At 40.6% G+C, this 20,426-nt stretch overlaps 1 protein-coding gene across 4 annotated transcripts in view; it reads right to left on the bottom strand.

The window, feature by feature from the left end:
• c20h8orf34 (chromosome 20 C8orf34 homolog) overlaps window positions 1-20,426 on the bottom strand; it is a 56,837-nt gene that overhangs the window by 8,164 nt on the left and 28,247 nt on the right. For 2 of the 4 annotated variants that reach the window (XM_065949062.1, XM_065949063.1), the window contains 4 exons: window positions 14,482-14,608; window positions 10,701-10,786; window positions 10,506-10,579; window positions 1,935-2,061 (listed from right to left, as the gene is read on the bottom strand). In XM_065949062.1, coding sequence (XP_065805134.1) covers window positions 1,935-2,061; window positions 10,506-10,579; window positions 10,701-10,786; window positions 14,482-14,608 — 414 coding nt within the window. Of the gene's footprint in view, window positions 1-1,934; window positions 2,062-10,505; window positions 10,580-10,700; window positions 10,787-14,472; window positions 14,609-20,426 lie in introns of all 4 variants that reach the window. The other 2 variants (XM_065949061.1, XM_020645164.3) reach the window with 1 other exon arrangement.

Here is a 20,426-nt window from a genome sequence, read left to right as displayed (position 1 = left end):
TCCTTTTACGTAAATGGTGCTCTAGTCATGATTTTACTGTAAACGAGTCACGACCTTCCCTCTTCCTGCCATTTATGAGCAGCCTGTCACATACAGCTTAACTTCTTAAATTCTCTCTCATAAGGAAAAGAAAAACGTTAAGCCAGTCTCACAGACACTGATGTAAAATGACAGCTCCTTGAGTTCAAAGAGGTAGCATCAAAATCCATATGCTAGGAACCTTTGATAAGTTTTCATCCAACCTTTAAGTAATACGAGGTGGAAAAAAGAAAGACTTGGGAGAAAATAAGACGGAGAAAAGGAGACAAGAAGAAATAGAAACAGATCTCATCTATTAGTCTTTGATCAAGCAGAGGTTGCACGTGTTGAGAGAGTACAAAACCACAGCACGCTATGCAGCCATTCAGAGCACATGCAAGCGTTATCATGCCCCTCCTCTAAAAATAAACAAAGCGCTGCTAATGACATATCGCTTGTCTGTGTTTGATTCTCAGGCTCACAGCAATCAAATATACTGCCTGCCTGAATAAATTTAAGATTGTCCTTGGGTTGAACAATTAATTCCGTCAAGTCTTGGTACGATCCGCTGTGTATGCTTAGACTTTCAGTCTCTAAATCGGGGAAACTCTGGAAACTCTACACGCTTATTTATTTAAGCAAAAGCCTTAATTTACCACTAATGCATTGAGCAGTTTGGCATGTTGGAATAAATGGAAAAATGGGGTTCAAATTCCCCATTACTAATATTGCAACAGTGTAGAAAATCAGAAACGCTTTTAAATGCAACCGTTTTTTTCTTAATAAAAATAATGAGCAAATATTGATTTGAAAAGAAACTAAGATCTATTTCATCTCAGAAATTGACAAAGGGTGATTTCCACACCACATGATTGGAGTAACAATATGATCTCCAAAGCTCGACTTTTGCACCAAACATGGAAAGTATTAGCGGCTAATAAAGACTTGAAAGAGTCAAATTAGCTCGTTGTACAGCTTCACTGAATTGCCTGGTGGGAGCCCTTGGTCTTAATATTCAGTAACTCAGCGTAAAACGACTAGCGATTAATGCCATCTGAGGACCTCTGGGGCTACACTTGGTGTGCTGTTAACACAAATTGTCCTCTTATGGTGCCTCTGAAGCACCGGCAGATGAGCAGAAAAGATGAGAGAAGCTGGGAACACAGTGAGAAGTTCAATGAGTAGGATTAATATGCTTCAAATAAGTCTGGTATGTGAGGGAGTGCATGAGGCCTTTAAACACAAAGTGGGAGGACAGGCATACACAAACAAGTGGCTGACACATGACGGTAAATGGCAATGTGCCCTCTGGCCTCCACTCCAGGCTTTCATCTGATATACAAGTGAATATCATTTGATCCTCATGACAACAAAAGCAGTCTTTGAGTCACCCAAGCGTCACTAATATCAAAGACGAGCATGATCTACATTAGGTATTGAGCATTTCCAAAAGGCCACACAAATTCCATTTCGTCAGCCAAATCATTCAAACTCTGATCTTGTCCAAATGACTCAGCAGAGCTTGAGTTATTGATTGGACCTGTCAAAGCTGGATTTGATAGGAATTACTGGCATGTTAGAAATATTTTAATTCTTTTTCAGTTTTCAGACAAATTTTAGGAGGCAGATCTGCTTTTAATTAAGCAGGAAAGTTCTTTGGGGAAAAACACGCAGGGAATTCTTTAACCCAGTTCTCCCCCTCCCAGTCTTCACAAGTGCTGCGTCAAACCATTTCTAAAGGACAAGTCTGTAGATGAAACAGTGTGTGATTGACATTGTGTATGTGCAATGTAGTGTGTTATTGCACATAAAGATGGTATCTGATTTAGCCGTATTCTTCATCCTTAAAGCCACTAATAAAAACAGAAACACATATGGATCAACACATATTCATGCAAACCAAACAAGCAGCCTACCAGCGAGCTGTTTGCCCATGTTCTCCAGCTCTTTAGAAAAGAGGGAGTCGCCCAGTAGCAGGCTCGTCTGCCCAACAGAGCTCCCACCTCGCACAGCCTTCAGATCAGCCTCCCAGACAGCCTGACGCTAGTTAGCATGGAGAACAGAGGAGAGAAAAAGTCATATTAGACGACAAACCCTTCAATTAACTCTTTATATAATTTTCTGCCATTGCTGGAAATATCCGAGCCATATCTGCTGGAAAAAAAAAAGGGGCCAATTATTATTTTTATGGGCTTTAGAAAAACACAAGAAACCACAGCAAGTGTAGATGAAAGCAGAGAGCGTGCAGTGAGCTCTGTTAAGTGAATGCTGAACGCTAGACTGTCAGTAGTGGTTCAGAGCATTTTTGTGTAACTATCAGTAAATCTATAGGAGCTTGTACGTACATTAGTCGGCTGGCAAATAGCCTGACAGCAGCAAATATCAACCAGAATGTAGGACAATAAATCTGCCAGTTGGGATCGTTTTCTAGGAGTATGGGACATTGGTATTATCAAAGAATAACAATAAAATAAATACTTGAAAAAGACAGATTGGATCACTTATAGTGGTTGTTGTGACCCGTTTCATCATTACCTCTTTCCAGCTCACTGTATAATTTGGACAGAGACCTGTTAGGCAGCCTCAGGTTGCCAAGTCCTGTGATGGCAGAGTGCCTAATCCTACACTTTATTCCTTTGATGGCACACAAGTGACCAGAGGAGCCTGTTAAGCCAATGGACCAGGCTCACATGAGATTCAAGCACAGGTGAGAAATAAAACCTGTCAGCCATGATTCCACATCCTGTATGTTTGGTTTACACTAGATAAGTTATGATACCTCTGATGCCAGCACTTACATCACCCGATGCGCTAAGCACTTAATGAGAGACAGAGTTCGCTTGACAAAGTGCTGACACAGAGTACAGCTCTGGGAGACCTGGTGATATACATCCAGTGTAGTCCTCCAACAGCACTTAAAGATAAACCTGGGATATAACAGGGTACTTATTTTATGCTTTGCCAGATTCAAAGTGGGCTTAACAGTCTGTTTCTGCAAAAGAGGTATGATGAAAAACAAGTTAAGTTGCTGTATTCTGATAAATGATGGAACATGATTCCTCGGGTCTATATCATTGATCACTGCTCCTGTCTGAGGCGTTCTGTGGCAGCAGAACCTCAGCACCACAAGCCAGTCCTTAATTATAGTCCTCATAAAACAGCGAGGCAGGCTGAACATTAGAACTGAACCCTCTCCCCAACTTTAGTGCTTGCTCTTTGTTGGTGTCTCCCCCTAAATCCAACAGCATGACATCATCTTGTCTGTCTTTTTTCCCTGGGTCTTCTCAGCTCCTACAGCGAGGCCACCAACAGATTCATGGTTTAAGTTATCAAAATGCACACTATCCATCTTTATTATGCCCTTAGTCATAGCATTAAAAAAGTAGGGGTTGGAATAGCAGGGTTACTCCTGTTACAAAACAATATGATATGAAATACATAGCTGACCGTTTGAATAATATCCTGATACAGCCCTTAATAATATGCCTAAAAAGGCATTTTATACAGCCATCTATATTCTTCGGTTAATTAGATGTTGTGTTGTATTATTAAATGTTTTTCCTTAAATAAAGCAAATGTGACCGTATCAGGATGTTTCGCTGTATCAGGATATTATCTAATGTTCAGCCATTCATATCATATTGTATCGTATGAGTAACCCTGCTATTCCAACCCCTCCTCTATGATGTAATGAATAACCGTATAGTAAAGATAATCAGAACGCATTATGAAAACTTCAAGTGCAGGATTAATGTAACTGCATTTTGGTGTAAGGTTCACCCGTTATCACGCTTCATCTGTTCACTTCTTTTCACTGCTGCTGTCTGACATCATCATGCTGTCAAGGTCTTCTTTGGCCTATTGAGCTCTTCTGTTCACATTACCTCCAGAATTTGTTTAAATATAAATATCGATAACACAACTAAGGACAAAAATGTAATGCCATTTTGATTATTAGTCACACCCCTTTTTTAAACTGTTGAATAAGTGGGCAAGAACTTCATTGGTATGTCCCAGTTTTGCATCATAAGACCGGTTGATAAATGAGGATTCACTGCCTGACATTTACTTTGCTGCTGACCTTCAGCTCCTCTGTCCACTGCAGCAAAGACTGAACTTTAATCAGGGCCTATATATCATGGAGACCGAGGCTAAAGCTGGTGCTGCTGTCCAGTCATATGGTCAGACAAACAAACCGGATACTCTGAGTCTGCAAGCAATTCACCTCCCGCGATAGCATCAGTAAATAAACAGACATTAGCATCCAAATATGAGTGTTGTTACATGAAGTTTGGTGAGGGTACACAAATTTAGAAAGTCACCTGGCAGACGTCAACATAAACAGCCTATCAAAATAGCACGTGGAGAACAGCAAGGCTCTGCAGTAAATCAATGCATACAAATAAACAATAATGAGATGTATTACACACTGACATGACAGGAGGATGTGATGAAAATGGATTCACAATAGTTTAAAACAGCTATTGTCCTTATCAGCAACAACATATGACATGAATAAAAACTGCTCTCCCTTTGTTTGGATGCTTGGATCATTGTTTTAATCTTCACAGACAAAGAGATGAGAGGTAATGCCTTTTCATCTCATAAATAAAGAGTTGCTATGATTTTACAATGACTTATGAGTATATTAATGTCAGTGGTGTAGAACCCAAGTTGTATAATCTCCCTCCCAGAATGACAAAACAAAATGAGAGAAGAGAAGAGGGAAAAACCCTCTGGTGATGCTTTTTGCCTGACTAACAAACAAGGGTCTTGCTTCTTGCCCAAATTGATTCCATGCTGAGAGCAAACAAGACAGAAAGAGAAGAGAGAGAGTGGAAAGGGAGGGAGGGAGAGATTGGAAGTCTAGAGTTCAATATTTTATAGCCTGCATGTGTGCAGCTATACGTGTGTGGTCAGCAATAATCACCACAATCTGGGGATAGGTCCAACATTGCCCCCCGTACTACAAGAGCTGTTGGGGTTGTGAGCATGCAGTCAGACCTCAGACATGGCTGGGCTGAGTTGGAGGTTTGAGGCTTTGCAAAGTACTATTGATTGACTTTCTTATAGTGGTTAGGAAGAGAAGCACGGAGACTAATACACATTACACACACACACAGGACTGTGTGTATATGTACAACACATAGACAGACACAGATGTGAACAACTTCTTTATTTTTCAGAAATCAGGACTTTGTTTGCTAAAACACACCATAATGTTTTGATGATTTATTGTCTGCAGCGACTATCTTAAAATGAACCTTCATCTCTGTTAGATTAAACTCTCTGCCTTTTGGTTGTACAACTCTTAAATCAATAATTTAAGCACTTCCAATAGGAATGAGTGTGATTAAAACAGATCGAGACTGCTACATATACACTATCTTCATATCTTCACCTTGATGAGTACTGCATGACTACCACTTTAGCTTGACTCCATTATGTGGTTGAAGCATCTATAATGTGAAATATCAGCAGGAAAGAATGAATTTCATTAAAGAAAGGTGACGGGTGAGTAGGTGTCTAAGTGAAACACGGAACATTCAGGCAGATGTGAGCTCCTCTGCATGAGGATTTGATCTGCACGTGTGTGAGAGGGAACATTGTGTGTTGAAGCGCCGAGTTATTTTTATTCTAATCAAACAAAAATGTGTTTCATTTAACCGATTACAAAGCCTTCAAACATACAAGGAGGAATCATGTCTTATCAGTTCATACGTAAAGGCTTGGGGGAATGTTGAAGACATTATTAAATGTTGTGAGGGATATGAGGGATATGGGGGGGGTATGCCTTCAATGACATGTGGGAAAGGTTGGATTTTAACCCAGCACCCCACAAAGGAGAATTTTTGATACGATTTGATATTTCTTTGTTTCCCTTTTCTGTTAAATTAAATCTTCAAAGTGGTTGATACATTAAAATTATTATTTTTTTTTTTCTTTTTGGGCTTTTTGTGCCTTTAATGGAGAGATAGGACAGTGGATAGGGTCAGAAATCAGGGAGAGATAGAGTGGGGAATGACATGCGGGAAAGGAGCCACGAGCTGGATTCAAACCTGGGCCGCCCGCTTGGAAGACTTCAGCCTCCATACATGGGGTACGCACACTAACCACTGCACCACCAGCACCCCATTAAAATTCACTTTAACATGATCTACAGTATTCTTTTTCTAGAGAACTGATCTTGCAGTAGAAGCGTCTTCCTTGGTAGCTCTCTTAGCTGTGGGAGTCGACGGGCTATATGAGAGTAGTAACATTTCACTTTTAATGAGTTCCTGTTGTTTTGGCTCACAGAAGAACTCCTAATGAATTTTATGGACTGTATACAGAGCTCACAGGCTCACCAGTTAGCATTGCCAAATGTAAACAGGATATTGTCAATAACATAGTTAGACCTTTATCCAAGCATTACTCAGGCAGGTTGTATGACATAGTGTCTAACTCTGTCATAAAGCAACAACAAACAGAGAAAATAAGAACAGTTATGTAACAAGAGGAGTTCAAGAGGGATTGAAAAACAGGGTTGGGCTAATAAGGATTATGTGCAGGAAAATATAATGTTCAAGAAGTCGGTGTTTAATGGCAGCGTTTTAAAGATAAACAAAGGCTGCATGGCCAACAGTAAAGTCATGTCATCACAGTAACAAATGTCTTCTAACTTGATGCAACATTTAGCAGAGCTCCCCAAATCGGTGTTGGGATTTACGTTTATGTTGTACTAAATATAATAATTTGTTGACGTTTATTCTCATACCAAAAGTGGACATCTTCCAGGACACATTCTCTAAAGTTTTTTACATAATGTCAAACTGAATTGTAGTGGTGCAATAGATCACAAATCACATGGTTCAGATTGGATCACAGATTTGTGTCAGAGATCGGATCGGCCAGAAGTAAAAAAAAAAACAATTTTTAAAATAGAACTTTTCCAATTCTTATGACTGTAACTGCATTTTAACAGAACTATTTGTTACGTTTGGACTAAGTAGGTCTACATCAACATAAACAAGAAACAGAAATCCTTCTTTGAAAACTAGTTTTTTGTGATCTACAGAAACATTTGTATTATCTTTGACAAAGTTGAACATATTAAATGTATACAGCGTTCCTGGGGGGTGATCCAAACAGATGATGTATCAACTGTTATCCATTGCACCACTATGGAATGGATTTATTCTTGTTTTTGTAAATGGAAATGGTTATTAAATTAGCCATTATTGACATTAATGTGAAACATTAACACATTTAGTGAGAGATTATGGGATTTTAAACAGGCATTTGTACCATAACAACAGAATTGACAAATATTTCTATCTGGAGAAAAATAACTTGACATGAAATGTCATACTCCAAACAAACTGAATAAACACACAGCTCATTTGTTTTCAACAATGACAACACATTTAACAATAATAACTCATGGAATAGCACGCAGACAATTGATTGGAAAAATGTTGTAACGTCAAATCTAAAGTCACAAAAAGCTGCTTATATGATAACCATGTCTGTGAAAACCCTTCATGTAGTGGAGGGCTAACTTGAGTCAAATATAGAGGCTATACAGTGTATCTACTCAAATACTGACAACATTCCCCTTGAAAAATAAACATACCATCACATTGGATCTGCCTTGTATCTTACTGTACATATGGCATTGCATCATACCAATTATCACGATTCTACTGTAAAAAAGAACACTTTTCCCTGGCATGTTTTATGTGGGTAACACCCATACAACATATCACTGAACCCTCACAAGAGAACCTGGAAGAACAGGCTGCAGGGTTTGCTCTGAGGATAGATTTAGGAAAGTATTTGTCTTTATGGGGCAATTATCACCTAAAGGAGCTGGCAGGGAAGGGGCCCTGTCGGACTAATAATGATAACCATTAACAGTGTTTACTTTCCAACATCGCCAACTTTTACTGCCCAAACATGAGCAATGTACGAAGCAAGGCAAACTTCATTTAACGACGGCCATGCATGATGAAATGTGCTAAAAATAAAATATGACCTCAAAATTTCTAAAACAAGAAAAAAGTTACACAAGTCCTGTTCTCAAAATTAACCAAACCATTGAGAAACAATTGGAAATGTTTAGATCATTGCAAAGAACACTTATAAAGGTTTTTCATTTTGGACATGTATCAAATAATGAGTTTATAAACCCACAAGTTTTTCTTATATTTTTGCAATATGTCAGTAAAGCATTACAGTTTTTTTCCACACAGAAAGTGATTGTGGCCCACGAGCCCCTGACAGACCAGTTCAATTAAGTTGCATTTGTTATTATTAAGTTATTATACAGTCAAAAACTACTTTAGCTACAGTACATGACAGAAGATATTTTCACCTGAGCTTCCAATATGGGGGACATTAGTACCTCTTCTTAAGTGTGTCAGACAGATCAAGAGTAAGGGGAGAGAACAAGTGTTCAGTCTACTGCTATTTGGTAACTGCAAAATTTGAGCTCCAGATGGACGTGAAGGTCAGACGTTTAGATGAAATATAATTCAGGTAGAAACCTAACCAATTCCCAAAGACAGATTTGTAGTTAAACATATCTTTTTATCTAAAACATTTCAATCAATTATCAGCTCACATCCCCCTGACCAACCGTAACTCCAACTCTAACCAACTTGCCAAACTGTAGTTTAAATCTACACCTGTGTTTGCCACAGAATGCCTGTGTATTGGATAATGATTTAAAGAAAACATTAGTCATAAACAACATAACATGTATATGTACGCCTAATGTGAACAGGAGGTTACATACCAATCATTAACAGAACCAAAACCCTGTATCAAGCTTTCTGCTCTCTGCATAGCATGTGACAGTAAACTGACTCTGCTTGCTACAGCAAAACTATGGAGGCATCCAATCCAATGGGGCTGGCTGTGCACTCTGAGAGATAGAAGAAAAATATGTATGTACACCAAATTTAACAAAATTCCATCCTGGTGTTTCCGAGATATCCGGCTCACAAGCATGGAACGATATAATGATAAGAATTGCATTTGATGACAGCAATATGTTATATTGAAGTTGGACTTTGTGGTTAAAAAAGGAGTTAAGATCATTCTTTCGTCCTTTAATATATTCATGTAAAATGTTGTCATAGAAAGATAGTTCACTTTTATAGTTGGCCTATGAATTCTTAGAGGTCAGAAGGTTTTTGACCATAAGATTCTCATCAGTCCTTCCCATAGACTCTATAAAAAGATGGACGGCATAACAGCTCCCCAAAAATGAAGCCCAAACATGTGGAGCTCTCCCTACTGCCTGTCTGCATTATAGGCCATAAGCTCTCCTCGATGTAAACAGATGGGACAGGGGTTAAACTATAAAATCCAAAAACATGTGCATTATATTTTCTCAGACGTGGTTTCTGTCTTTAAAGTTGTCTCACTTATGTCAATTGTCCATTTTCTGAGAAGTTTAGTTTCAATTCATCATTTGATGACATAAAAAGGGGGTATTATGGCTTCACTTTTGTACAACAAGAGGAGATGGAGCCGTGTTGTCTATCATAATATAAAGTCAGTGATTCACACTGTAGACCCAGTGGACTGCTCTTTGTGCAAGATATTGCCTGTTGGTGTTCCTGAGATATGTTTTTTTTTTTTTTTTTTCAAAAAATAAATGTGTGTGCAGATTAATGCCCTGAACACAGTGAGTAGTAATAAAAATGAGAAATACTATGGCAGGTCGTTGTTAAAAAGGTACACTAACTCTCTTATTTCTGCTCAGTGAATTTTGCATGATTCTTCAGTCTTTGATTCAACAGTGCTTTTGGTCTTTAAAGTCTGCTCCCAGTTAGTCTGCAGCCGCTCTGCATCTGCTTCACACACGCAGCAATGTCTTGGCTCCAAACCTCTTTCTTTAAAATGCAGTAAAAAGTTGTGTCCAACACTTGGATTGGTCAATTATGAAAGAAGGAATTGGGCTTTTTAGGAGCTAATTATTCAGAAGGTAGCGGCGTCTAAGCCGAACGCTTTATTAACAGCATGTGAGTGTCTGCCTGTGCGTAAAGCTGGTGTGTGCCACATTAGGTCTCTTTAGATTTCTCCCCTGAAGCATGTGTAGTTATCACGCAAGCCTCGTCTGTCCAACAAAACTCCCATAGCCCATAAATATTTAGGTCTATTGTATAAAACTTCTAAATCAGCCTCGATTGTTGTTGTGTCACTTGATATTCTTTTCATTTATACCTTTTGGATCGCACACAATCGCCCTGAGAGGGGAGCAAAGTGATACAGGGAGGCTTTCTGATCGAGGTATCACTTGTTCTGTTGCGCAAGATGAAATACCCGCACAAAAGGGATCACTTTTGCTCGGTTCTTGTTCTACAAACCGAAGGCTTGAGGTGCTTTTTTTTCCCCCCCTCGCTCTCTCTCAGACAATAGAAGCTGAGCACATGAGAATTGATGGCTGTAAAATGATCTTAATTGTTGGGGGAGGGATATACAGGGAGGAAACTTACAGAGGATGACACTTGAGACAAGGCCTCGCATTCCTGCAGCCGTCCTGCCACCGTGTCCATCCCGGGCAATGGAGCTGCACCACATGACGCACACAAACAGAAACAATTTAGACAGAGGAGCATGTGAGACTGCAAACATTAAAAAGCCACACACAAAATAGCCTGCTGAATATTGAGGTGTTTTGTGCAACTTACAAGAGATGTCAGGTACAGCTTGTTCAGATATGTGGGTTCTGTGCTCGTCTTCAGGTCTGCCGTCTGATAGACTATCGCCCTGCAACCTGGAGACAACACGTAACACATAAATACTAGTGTACAGGCCTGCCATTTAGTGGACTTAAATAATCTCTGAAATCAGGATTTTTCCCGCCCACTGAACACACTGAAATGCATGTTTGGAAATTGAATCCCAGATTACACTAAGACAATCTAGTCTGGATCAGTCTGAGGTGATGAGACAAAGAGGAAGTGTTTAGTGGGTTTATGATCTCTCCTGCAAAATCTGGCATTACTGGAAAAAAAAGGATATGAGGGTGAGTTTAAGAGCACAAATCTCTTTCCTCTCTTCTCTCTCTTTCTCCTAACAGCTGGAAATAAAGAAACGTATTCATTAAGGGACACATTGTGCATGGATCAAATAGTACGCAGTAGAGTTGTTTGAAGGCAGCTTCAGTTGCAGCTTTTTTGCAGGGCAGATTCCAGGTACTAAAGCATTTATGTTTTCCTGCAATAGTAGTAAACAGGGGGAAAAGACAAATATAATACCTAATATGTGACATTTCACTCAATCTAATGCACGTGCTCTGATGTAAGAAATGAAACACAGAATTTCTTTTCTGAAGCATGTTTTATTAAACTCCTTATTTACTGCAAGTATGCACCACCGCATGTTCTGTAATCTGTGAAACTATTAACTGAAGAAGAAGAAAAGCGATCTTTGCTTTTTATGGTGCACGACATTCTGTGTCAGCTGCAGGGCCTCTTCTCTTCTACCTCTGCAATGAGGAAAGTGTATTCTATAACTTTACTTTTTTTACATCCTTCTCTTCGTCTCTTACATATTTTAATTGTCTTTAAAAGGCAATTAAAAAGGATCTAAGATGACGATAAAAATGCCTTCCTATTCTCTTGACAAAGGCTACTCATAGCCACAAGGCCTGACTAAAATTCTACATTCCTGGTATGAAAACAATTTAACTACAAGCCCAATGAGGCTTGTGGAGATCTATCCATTTCCTATCCACATCGGCAACTCCACTGGACTGTGCCCGAGATCTGTGATGTGTTTGCAAACGGGAGTTTTGGTGGCAGCAGTTAAAAGAACCAATCTGGAGCGTTAAGGAGGTGGGCGAGAGCCCGAGAGAAAGAGACATGCCCACATCACACAGGCCACACGGCCCTTTACACCTCAAGCAACCAGCAGAGAGCCAGAGGAATCAGCGTGTTTCCTGACCTGCTGCTGCTGGTTAGGAGCCACACAGGAGGACTTGACTGTTTGGTGGTGAGGATTGGGGGAGGGGAAGGGACAGTGGCAGAGGTCGAATGTTGGGAAGAATTACAGTTTGAGAATAAAAAGTGAGCCTGTTATTGAAGGCTTAATGGAAATAAACTGTACATCTTAACAACAAAAAATGATTCCTGATCTAAAACATTTCACAAATTAGGCAGACTTGGATGCTGGTGATGCAATAGAATTGAATAACCTGAGAAATCTACTTGTCGCCTTCACGCTGTGGGTTTGAAAGTAGGTGTCACCTCTCCATGACTTTGGGTGGTATAGAGTTAAGCCAAGTGCTTCGGTCTTGTTTGACAGCCTAGGCCTTTGGATGGAATAAAGTGTGCATGCTTACTAAGAGAAGTGTAATGCAGAGAGTGATCGACCTCCCTGACCCATAAAAGCCCATGTGCTGAAGCTGAGGGATGATGGGTATGTGAGGAATGCCAGCCCAACTTTGGTCACTGTTCAAAGATACACACAGAGCCAAGGGTTGCTCTTCTAGGAGGTTCTGTAATAAAAGAAAGAATTCATCCAGTACTGTGAGGCCTCAATTTACACGCTACTAACTTCAACAAAAATCACTGTAAGTTTAAACTACAGCCTGTGTTCAGAGTTAAACCGGTGCAGTAGTGATGTCTGCAGGTGTTAAACACAAGGACACTAAGTGGGCCACATATGTTATTGTTCTGAGGAGTCAGTTTAGAGGTTGGCCCCTTTTAGCCATGTTTGAAATATGTTTCTGGTAACCCCTTCCAGTCAGTGTTAATACACACAGTATGAAGGCTTTGGAAGGACCTCCACTCCTTGAACTCAACCTTTACTATCTGCTGTTTATGGAGGCAATGTTTGCGTATGCGTGCAAGGCCATGCAAGTACGGTTTTTACGTGTGTCCATGAATCTGCATGAACTCCTGCTAAACTCCTGAAGCAGAATCAAAGCATAACATGTGTGCTACGACTCCAACTTGGTGATCTGTTTATGGCCCTGAAACTCACCAAAAAATGATGACAAATGACCACCACTCCTTCGCCAATAAAACTTGGGAAGGACTTTGTGGTCAGGTTAAAGAGGACAAAACAGGAATTTGGACTGGACCAGAAAAAGAGAGGAAGACAAAGACGGAGAACAGATGTCTAACATTTCAGTCACGTAAAAAACTCAGAAGCCAAAAATCAACTCCAGATACAGATGCTTGCCTTCCTCTTCGGCTGATTGGATGAGTGGACTCAATGATAAGTCCAAGGTATAAACTATATGCTTAAAAACATCCAAGTGATAAACTGCAAACACAAATACACTGATACCATTCATCCTCCTGCAGAGCCTTTGACAACATCCCACAGCCTGTGTGTGGAGTGAAGCTGATAAGCAGAATGAATGAAAGAAGAGAAGGAAACAAACAAATTCCAAAGCCCAAACAGAGGAGGCTGTGCAGGCATATGTAAGTCTGGCGTCGCATCGAACTGATACCATTTTTATCTTTGACTGGCATCAAAGAAGAAGAAGTCCTGCCCACACCTGTCTGTGGTATCACACCCAACGCTCAGAAATGTGAGCAGCAGACTGAGGCTGGGGGTCAGGGGGGACAGGAAATGTGTCACAAGAGAAAACTGTGATAAAAAGAGAGGGTGATAATGGAGACGATTATCCGTGTGCAGGCTGACCTGTGAAAACAAGCAACACTGGCATGCACTTCAGATATGCTGTTCAGAGATGTTCTTCTTGTAGTGAAGGTTGAGGTTTGAAATCTCCCATACAGATGCAGAACAAGTGGGAAGGGGAGCGGAAGGAGGGGCACAAGAAGGAGTCAAGGAAAACATTTTTGATAACGCTTTAATAAATAAATGCTACACTGTTGCTGTCAGTGCTGTTGCCGTCAACATTTTGTTTGCAGTCATTTGGTTTAAAGATTGAGGGCAGGGGGTGGACATTTCCAGAGAGTTACAAGAGAACATCATTACAACTCTTTCAAGTAAATATGAAGCTATAGCCAGCAGCTGGTTAGCCAAGTTTAGCTTAGCACAAAGAGTGAAAAACACAGGTTTTGTTACCTTAAGATGAAGCCAGACTACCATCTGAAACTCATTAATTATCATGTTCAATCTACTTGAGAAATCCAAAAAGGGAAAAAAAATTAAGAGTAAAATTGATTGGATTTAGATTTAAGAAAGGAAGTGTTTCTGTGCCTGGTGCCTCGTCATAATTAAAGACTTCAGGAAGTTTTTACCTTTAGATCTTCTCGAGCCGCATGTGGCTCTTTTGTGTGATCTTGTTGGCTCTTTTAAGTCCTACTTGAACAAAAAATATATATTCTTTAAATAGTGAGCAATACATTTCAAAACTTGATCAGCTAGAAACCAAAAATAAAAATGTCTCAAAATGTTTATTTGTCCAAGAATAAAATGGTTTGACAGATAAAACATAATTTCTATTCATACCACCAGATAAGAGACTGTGAAAACATTTACCTGGCACACCTGGAGCAGATGTTGAGTGTAACTTTGGCCTGTGGTTCAGGCTGGTAGGAGCTGCGTCCCTGGCTGAACTTGCTGCCGGATGGCGCCAAGCCCGTCACACCCTCCATCCGCAGGTCATCCAGGTCCTCTGGGGAGGACAGAATGGCAGACAGAGGAAGGAGAAAGAAACCAAGGAAACAAGAGAGAGAAAAAGGGCTGTCATTAATCATACTTTGGTCTCTGTGTTGTCATGATGATGCTCAGTGATGACAGTCTCTTAAGAGCCAGGGAGCGAGCAAAGCACATCACAGTAAATAAACTTTCTCACTGCTGAGCTCCCTCACACGCACAAGTTGCATCATCAACACAACGTACTGTGTAACAGGGAAAGATGTGGAGGAGTTGATGACAGCGCCACAGAAAGAGAAAGAGAAAGGGGACATTTACAAGTGGAAGACTTAAAAACAATGACGCCAGCAAGTGAAAAATGAGCGGCAAGAAGGAGACAGAGAGCCGGAAAGTTTGGTTTTGTGTGATCTCTCCATGTGTCCCTGAACACAAAGACACACACAAAGACCCTTTGACTTTAAAGAAGTCTTAATGTGTCAAACATGGGAGTATAACTTCAGGTTCTCTCTTCATACACACCTGCCACAGTTCATGTGAAGATATGCTTCGATAACAGGTGCCGGTTCAGAGCACGTTTAATAAACTGTCTTTTTGTCTTCATTTTCGAGGAAATCTGCTTTATCTTAAAAAACAGCTGTTCCCTATTTGAATGAAATCCTCTCCACATGGTGGAATTGAATTTGAACGTTTGGATGAGACACAAGACTAAACAGGAACATCAGCTATCATATCAGAGTAAATACTTTTTCATCCAGGAACATGTTTCCTTCATAGACTCTGGACTAGCATGATAAGGAAGTTCAGTGTAATCCATGAAAATTCATGAAAGGCTAATAGCTTTGTTGTCGTAGCAAAGTGGAAAACTGTTTTAGTTAATGAGATATGATGGAGGATCAACGGGGAGAGTCTGAATCAGACAGCCATTTTTGGTTTCAAGTGCATCCTCAAGAGATAAAACATATTGCAGAACTTTCCGTGTTATGACAATGAGAAAAGAGTGGGTGTTTTCAACATTTACTTTGGTGTGGGAATCACACAGAACATTTTGAAAGGTTACCTCGACTGTATTTGTCGCATTCTTCCCGTCAGACCAGAAGAATTTAGGAGCTTTGCCAATGAAGCGGAACGACTTCAGGACACACGGTGTGTTCTCTAGCTCGCTGCCATTGTTTCTATGGTACACATAGTTCAGTGCATTTTGTGTCCTTCTCTATGTGTGTGTCAAGTCATTTGAAACCAACACTGATAGTTTTCTTTTTACCTGGTCCCCTGGTTTGGGGGCAAAAAAAATGGGCCTCACACCTTGAAAGAGGAGAATGCGTGACTAAGCAGCTGGATTAGATAAGATGACATCTCCTCATGAGAACTCTCTCACCCCGTCACCTGTCTCCTTTGGGTCGCAGGAAATCTATGGAAAATTTGAATCCAAAACTAGAGTGATTCCATCCCATACACTGTGTAGTGGTTGTGGACTTTGTAACAATGTCTATCATACATGGATTCTCATTCATTATTTAAAAAATGTAATTTGCTTTGATAGTAGTGTGGCTCAATGGGCAGTCCAGAAATGTCAGTTTCATACAAAATAAAAACATGGTCCACAAAGGATACATGACCCAGAAGTCACTTTCAAATAAAATATCTGGACAGCTTTACATCCTTGACAGGATTACAATGAAGTTTTGTACAAAAAATGTGTGATCCGTAAAGAATGAATTGCACCTAGTTTGGTAATAATCTTTTGTTGTTGGAGTTGTCTGGTGTGGTATGTATGTGTGTGTGTGTGTGTGTGTGTGTGTGTGTTGTTTTTTGTTGCCACCGCTACACAGTAATTCACATTTGTAGTTTCAAGTGAATCTCCAAAGAGATCAGGGTCCATATTGACCAAATTCAAGCACTGTGACGATATTATAGCACTTTAATATTTGTTTAAATGTAAAGTGTGCTACAGATAAAGTGTACCATTTTTTAAGTCTGATGTATTTCCAAATTTAAAACTTTTTCCAAGGATCCGAATCAGTTGGCCTTTCCATCTCACTTAACAACATGTGGAAGTTTCTCTCTGAGAACAAGTGTTTGGAGGAGGACAGATACGCTCCACTAATACCCTTAAGCAGCAATATCGAATGTCCCATTCATCGAAGTGTGCAGAAGGGGAGGGTCAATACAGAGCCATCAGCCATTTGGGTTTGTGCTGGTCGTGGGAACTGCTCGATTTTCGGCCTTGACATTTTCCTATTTTCTCTTGTCCATTCCAACTCCTACCCTTCTGACAACTCTCCCTTCTTCTGGTGACAAACTCATGTGACATGCCAGATTTTCTCCAGATCATAGCCTGTGATACAAATCATGACTCAACACTGGGAAACACATACTAGCGAGTCTGTAGCCTTCCTCAAACACCAAAAGAATAACAGCGAGCTGCTCTGACCATGCAAGGGAAAATGACCTCAGTGTACACAGCTGCTCGTCACCTCAACTCCCGCTTTGTCCGCTGAACATTTTCCCTTCTCAAGTCAGAATGAGACAACAATTAGGAGAAAGACCCCGGTGCCTGAAGGATGAGAAGGCTAATCACAGACACTAAAAGAGGTCACAGAGAATAACAAAGACTTTATCTGGGGTGCACCTTTTACAGAAAATGGATTACACGGTGTCCGAATGAAATCTAGCAGAAGTTAAAACAGTCACAACATTTTGTACAAAAGTACAACTATTTCTTTCAGGCTTGAAAAAGTTCAATTTTCTGGTTAGATGACTGAATAGAGGACACTATCCCTTGCTAAGATCAGCGCTCACAGCAGTAAACAGAAAGTTAGGCGTAACTTTAAGCCAACATGAAGGATTTCTGTAATTGTTTGTGAATGCAGAAGTGTTCAGAGAAAAATGCTTGCTGCTAAATGTCTAAACTGTTTAACTTATAAATGTTGGCTGCAGAATGTCTGATGTTTGACTTCTGTAAATTCAAATCCTCTTTTCTCTTTTGTGCTGGCTATAAGAGATCACAGAGCCCTTCATGTGGCAAACAGGAGTCTGAATCTCAGCCATGTCACACAACTCTGAACTTTCGACAGAGGGAGGGAGAGGTGACAGATGTCTGTGTTGACACCACACTGTGTCAGAAGAAGGCCTGACGGAGTGCTAAAGAGATGAATGTGTGTCTAACTGGTCGGTGTTATGGTGGTAGCATTGTAAATGACTGCTTCTACAAGCACACAAGTATTCTGACACATAAGTTCAAACTGTGTCCTGATGTTCTGAGGCAACAAAATGACCACAAAGTTGTTTGTTTGAAAAAGAAACTGAGATTTATGTGGTCTAAACACAAACAGAAATGTAGAAGACCAGATCGGCATTTAAAAATGTTTCAATGAATGTTGTATAAGTTACACTGACTAAGACTGCTTTAAATCTAGATGACTCTCTTTTCTTTCCTGTGTAAAATCCAAAATCCATATAGCATTCTGTTTCCTTTTCCATGTCTAAATAGTCAAACACACATGACAAAGAGCAAACTCTAAAGGGTCACAATAGGTTCCAGTATACCTCCTACACAATACCACCATGATAAGTTTACAGTGAGTCTCCAGGAAGGCCAGTTCCCCGAGAGCATGACAGCGTCGCAGTCCTCCATCTAGACACAACAAACAATCTGTCCACACTCGCCCGTTCATCAGCTCTGTCACATTTCCACTCTCTGGGCACCGGGGTAGCCATGCGTGCTCCCCGCTGTCTAATGAAGAGACATGGCAGATAAATAAAGGGGGTCTGCACTGAGAGGGGGGGGGGGGGGGGGTCTGTTAGGTTAGAAGTGGGAGGGGATGGAAACTATTCCAGCGATGCAATCCCAACAAAAGAGCCTGAGCGATAAGGAATTCCTTGCTGCAATCACTCATTTAAAGTAAAGCAAAAAAGAAGCGGAGCATAGATAGAGGGTTTGTGTGTTCCTCTTTTAAAGTTTCCGTGTAATTTTATGTTGTTTAGATATCCACATACTCAATGACTCTTGGCTGCTCTTCATAGGACTGAACACAAAGCTGAAGTCATAATTAGCTTCACCAACAGCTTGATATGCACCTTCCTGGGTGACGTGTTGACAGATGTATGTGCTGGAATCGTCTAAGGTGCTACCCCACATGTGAGGACTGGGGGGGGGGGGGGGGGGAACACGCACAAATACACTTCATCATTTCCCGCACCAAATCCAAGGAATTTCATCAAGTGCTGTGAGTTATTGTGTCGCCTGTCTCCAAGTGAAATAATTGAATTTTCCATTCTTTCATGAGCAGTGACGACGTCTCGCCACATAACACCGGCCTCTAATTAATAGCCTGTAAAAAAGTGATAGATGCTTTGCTTCTTGCGGTGCCACAGTCGAAAGCGGCTCTCACTCACACACAGAGACCCACATGTGTGAGCAACATACTCGAGATTAAAAAGGCGCACGGCACATACTCGACCCAACACGTACAGTGACACTTGCAGACCTCACACTTCACATATACAAGCAGCCATTTGTTTTTCATTAAACCCCCCGAGCACAAAAGCCTTCAGTCGGCAGTCAGTCGGCAGTCAGTCGGCAGTCAGTCGGCAGACGTCTTTTGATGTGCGTCGCGGCAGAGACGCATTTTGTTTGGCTTGTAATAAAAACAATATTCCAACTTACATTTCATAATTATGTCTCGGCTTTCAATAGAGCCCTCCTCCACTCCAGGCCTAAAAATATGTCTGCTAGGCTCCGAGCCGCCGCAAGCCCTGAGTGCGGCAGTAAAAGCCCTGATCAGAATCAGATGGAGGCACACATGAGCAGAGTAACATCACAGCTCTGAGGCCTGTGGAAAGTCTTATCACAGACCTCAGTGCAAACCTCCTTTTAACTCACTTTCACCGCAAGTATTGCAGAGATTAGGACGTCAAGTGAAAACACAGCAAAGCCTGATGCAATGATGTATTAGAATGCTCAGGTTTGGTATGATTTGGAATTATTGCGAAACATGCATTTGAATTTGACTTTACATTTGGGTGGTAAATGTGTGCCAGAATCAAGGCTGCCACCTACAGTTCACATTAATGAATTTAATAAAGCATTAAGAATCCATCAATCAGGAATGTGTCTGTACAAGAGGAGTCTCAAGATGCTGATGAAAGCAGAGCGATTTAAACAAAACAAACATAGTTTAACATGAGTGATGGCTTCATTTGTTCATGTGGTAAGAAGAATTCTTTCCTTTAAGTCCAAACAGAGATGACTGTTTTCTTGTTTGTTTGTCATAAACACATGGATACAGCAGCACACAAACACACACATAACCTGACACAGACAACTGCAGCCACTGAAACACAATGACTTCTGATTACACACCAATTACTGCAGAAAATGACATAACTCAATGTCTCTTTGTGACATAAATCTTCATGTTGCAGCAGACAGGAGCCAGAGAACGCTGATGTAACCTTTTTAACTCTTAGATAAGGCTGCACACAAAACTGTTGGGGGGGCCTTTGGCCGATTATCAACACAATGCTGGTAAGTTCCTTATCATCCTTTAGAGTCTATCTGCTACCTTTTGCTTCTGTCTGGCTACAGTAGCCACAATACAGCATCACTGTGTCCGTTCAGATAAACTCCTCTGTTCATCTGCAGCGCTTATGTACAGCAGAGATACGTAAGCCTGCTGGTATTAGGCCATACTGTGCGTAATGACTTCTGCAATATTTATGGTATGATCACAGCAGTCTACTTGGCTATTGATAATTGCTCCCAGTAAGACCAGCGTAATACCGCAGCAATTTGCCTCTCGATTAGTGTATCCATGTGCACCATGGAGACTTTTACA

This window comes from Labrus bergylta, chromosome 20, assembly GCF_963930695.1.
Source record: "Labrus bergylta chromosome 20, fLabBer1.1, whole genome shotgun sequence".
Lineage (NCBI taxonomy): Eukaryota > Metazoa > Chordata > Actinopteri > Labriformes > Labridae > Labrus > Labrus bergylta.
This window is presented reverse-complemented; position numbering and strand designations above follow the sequence as displayed.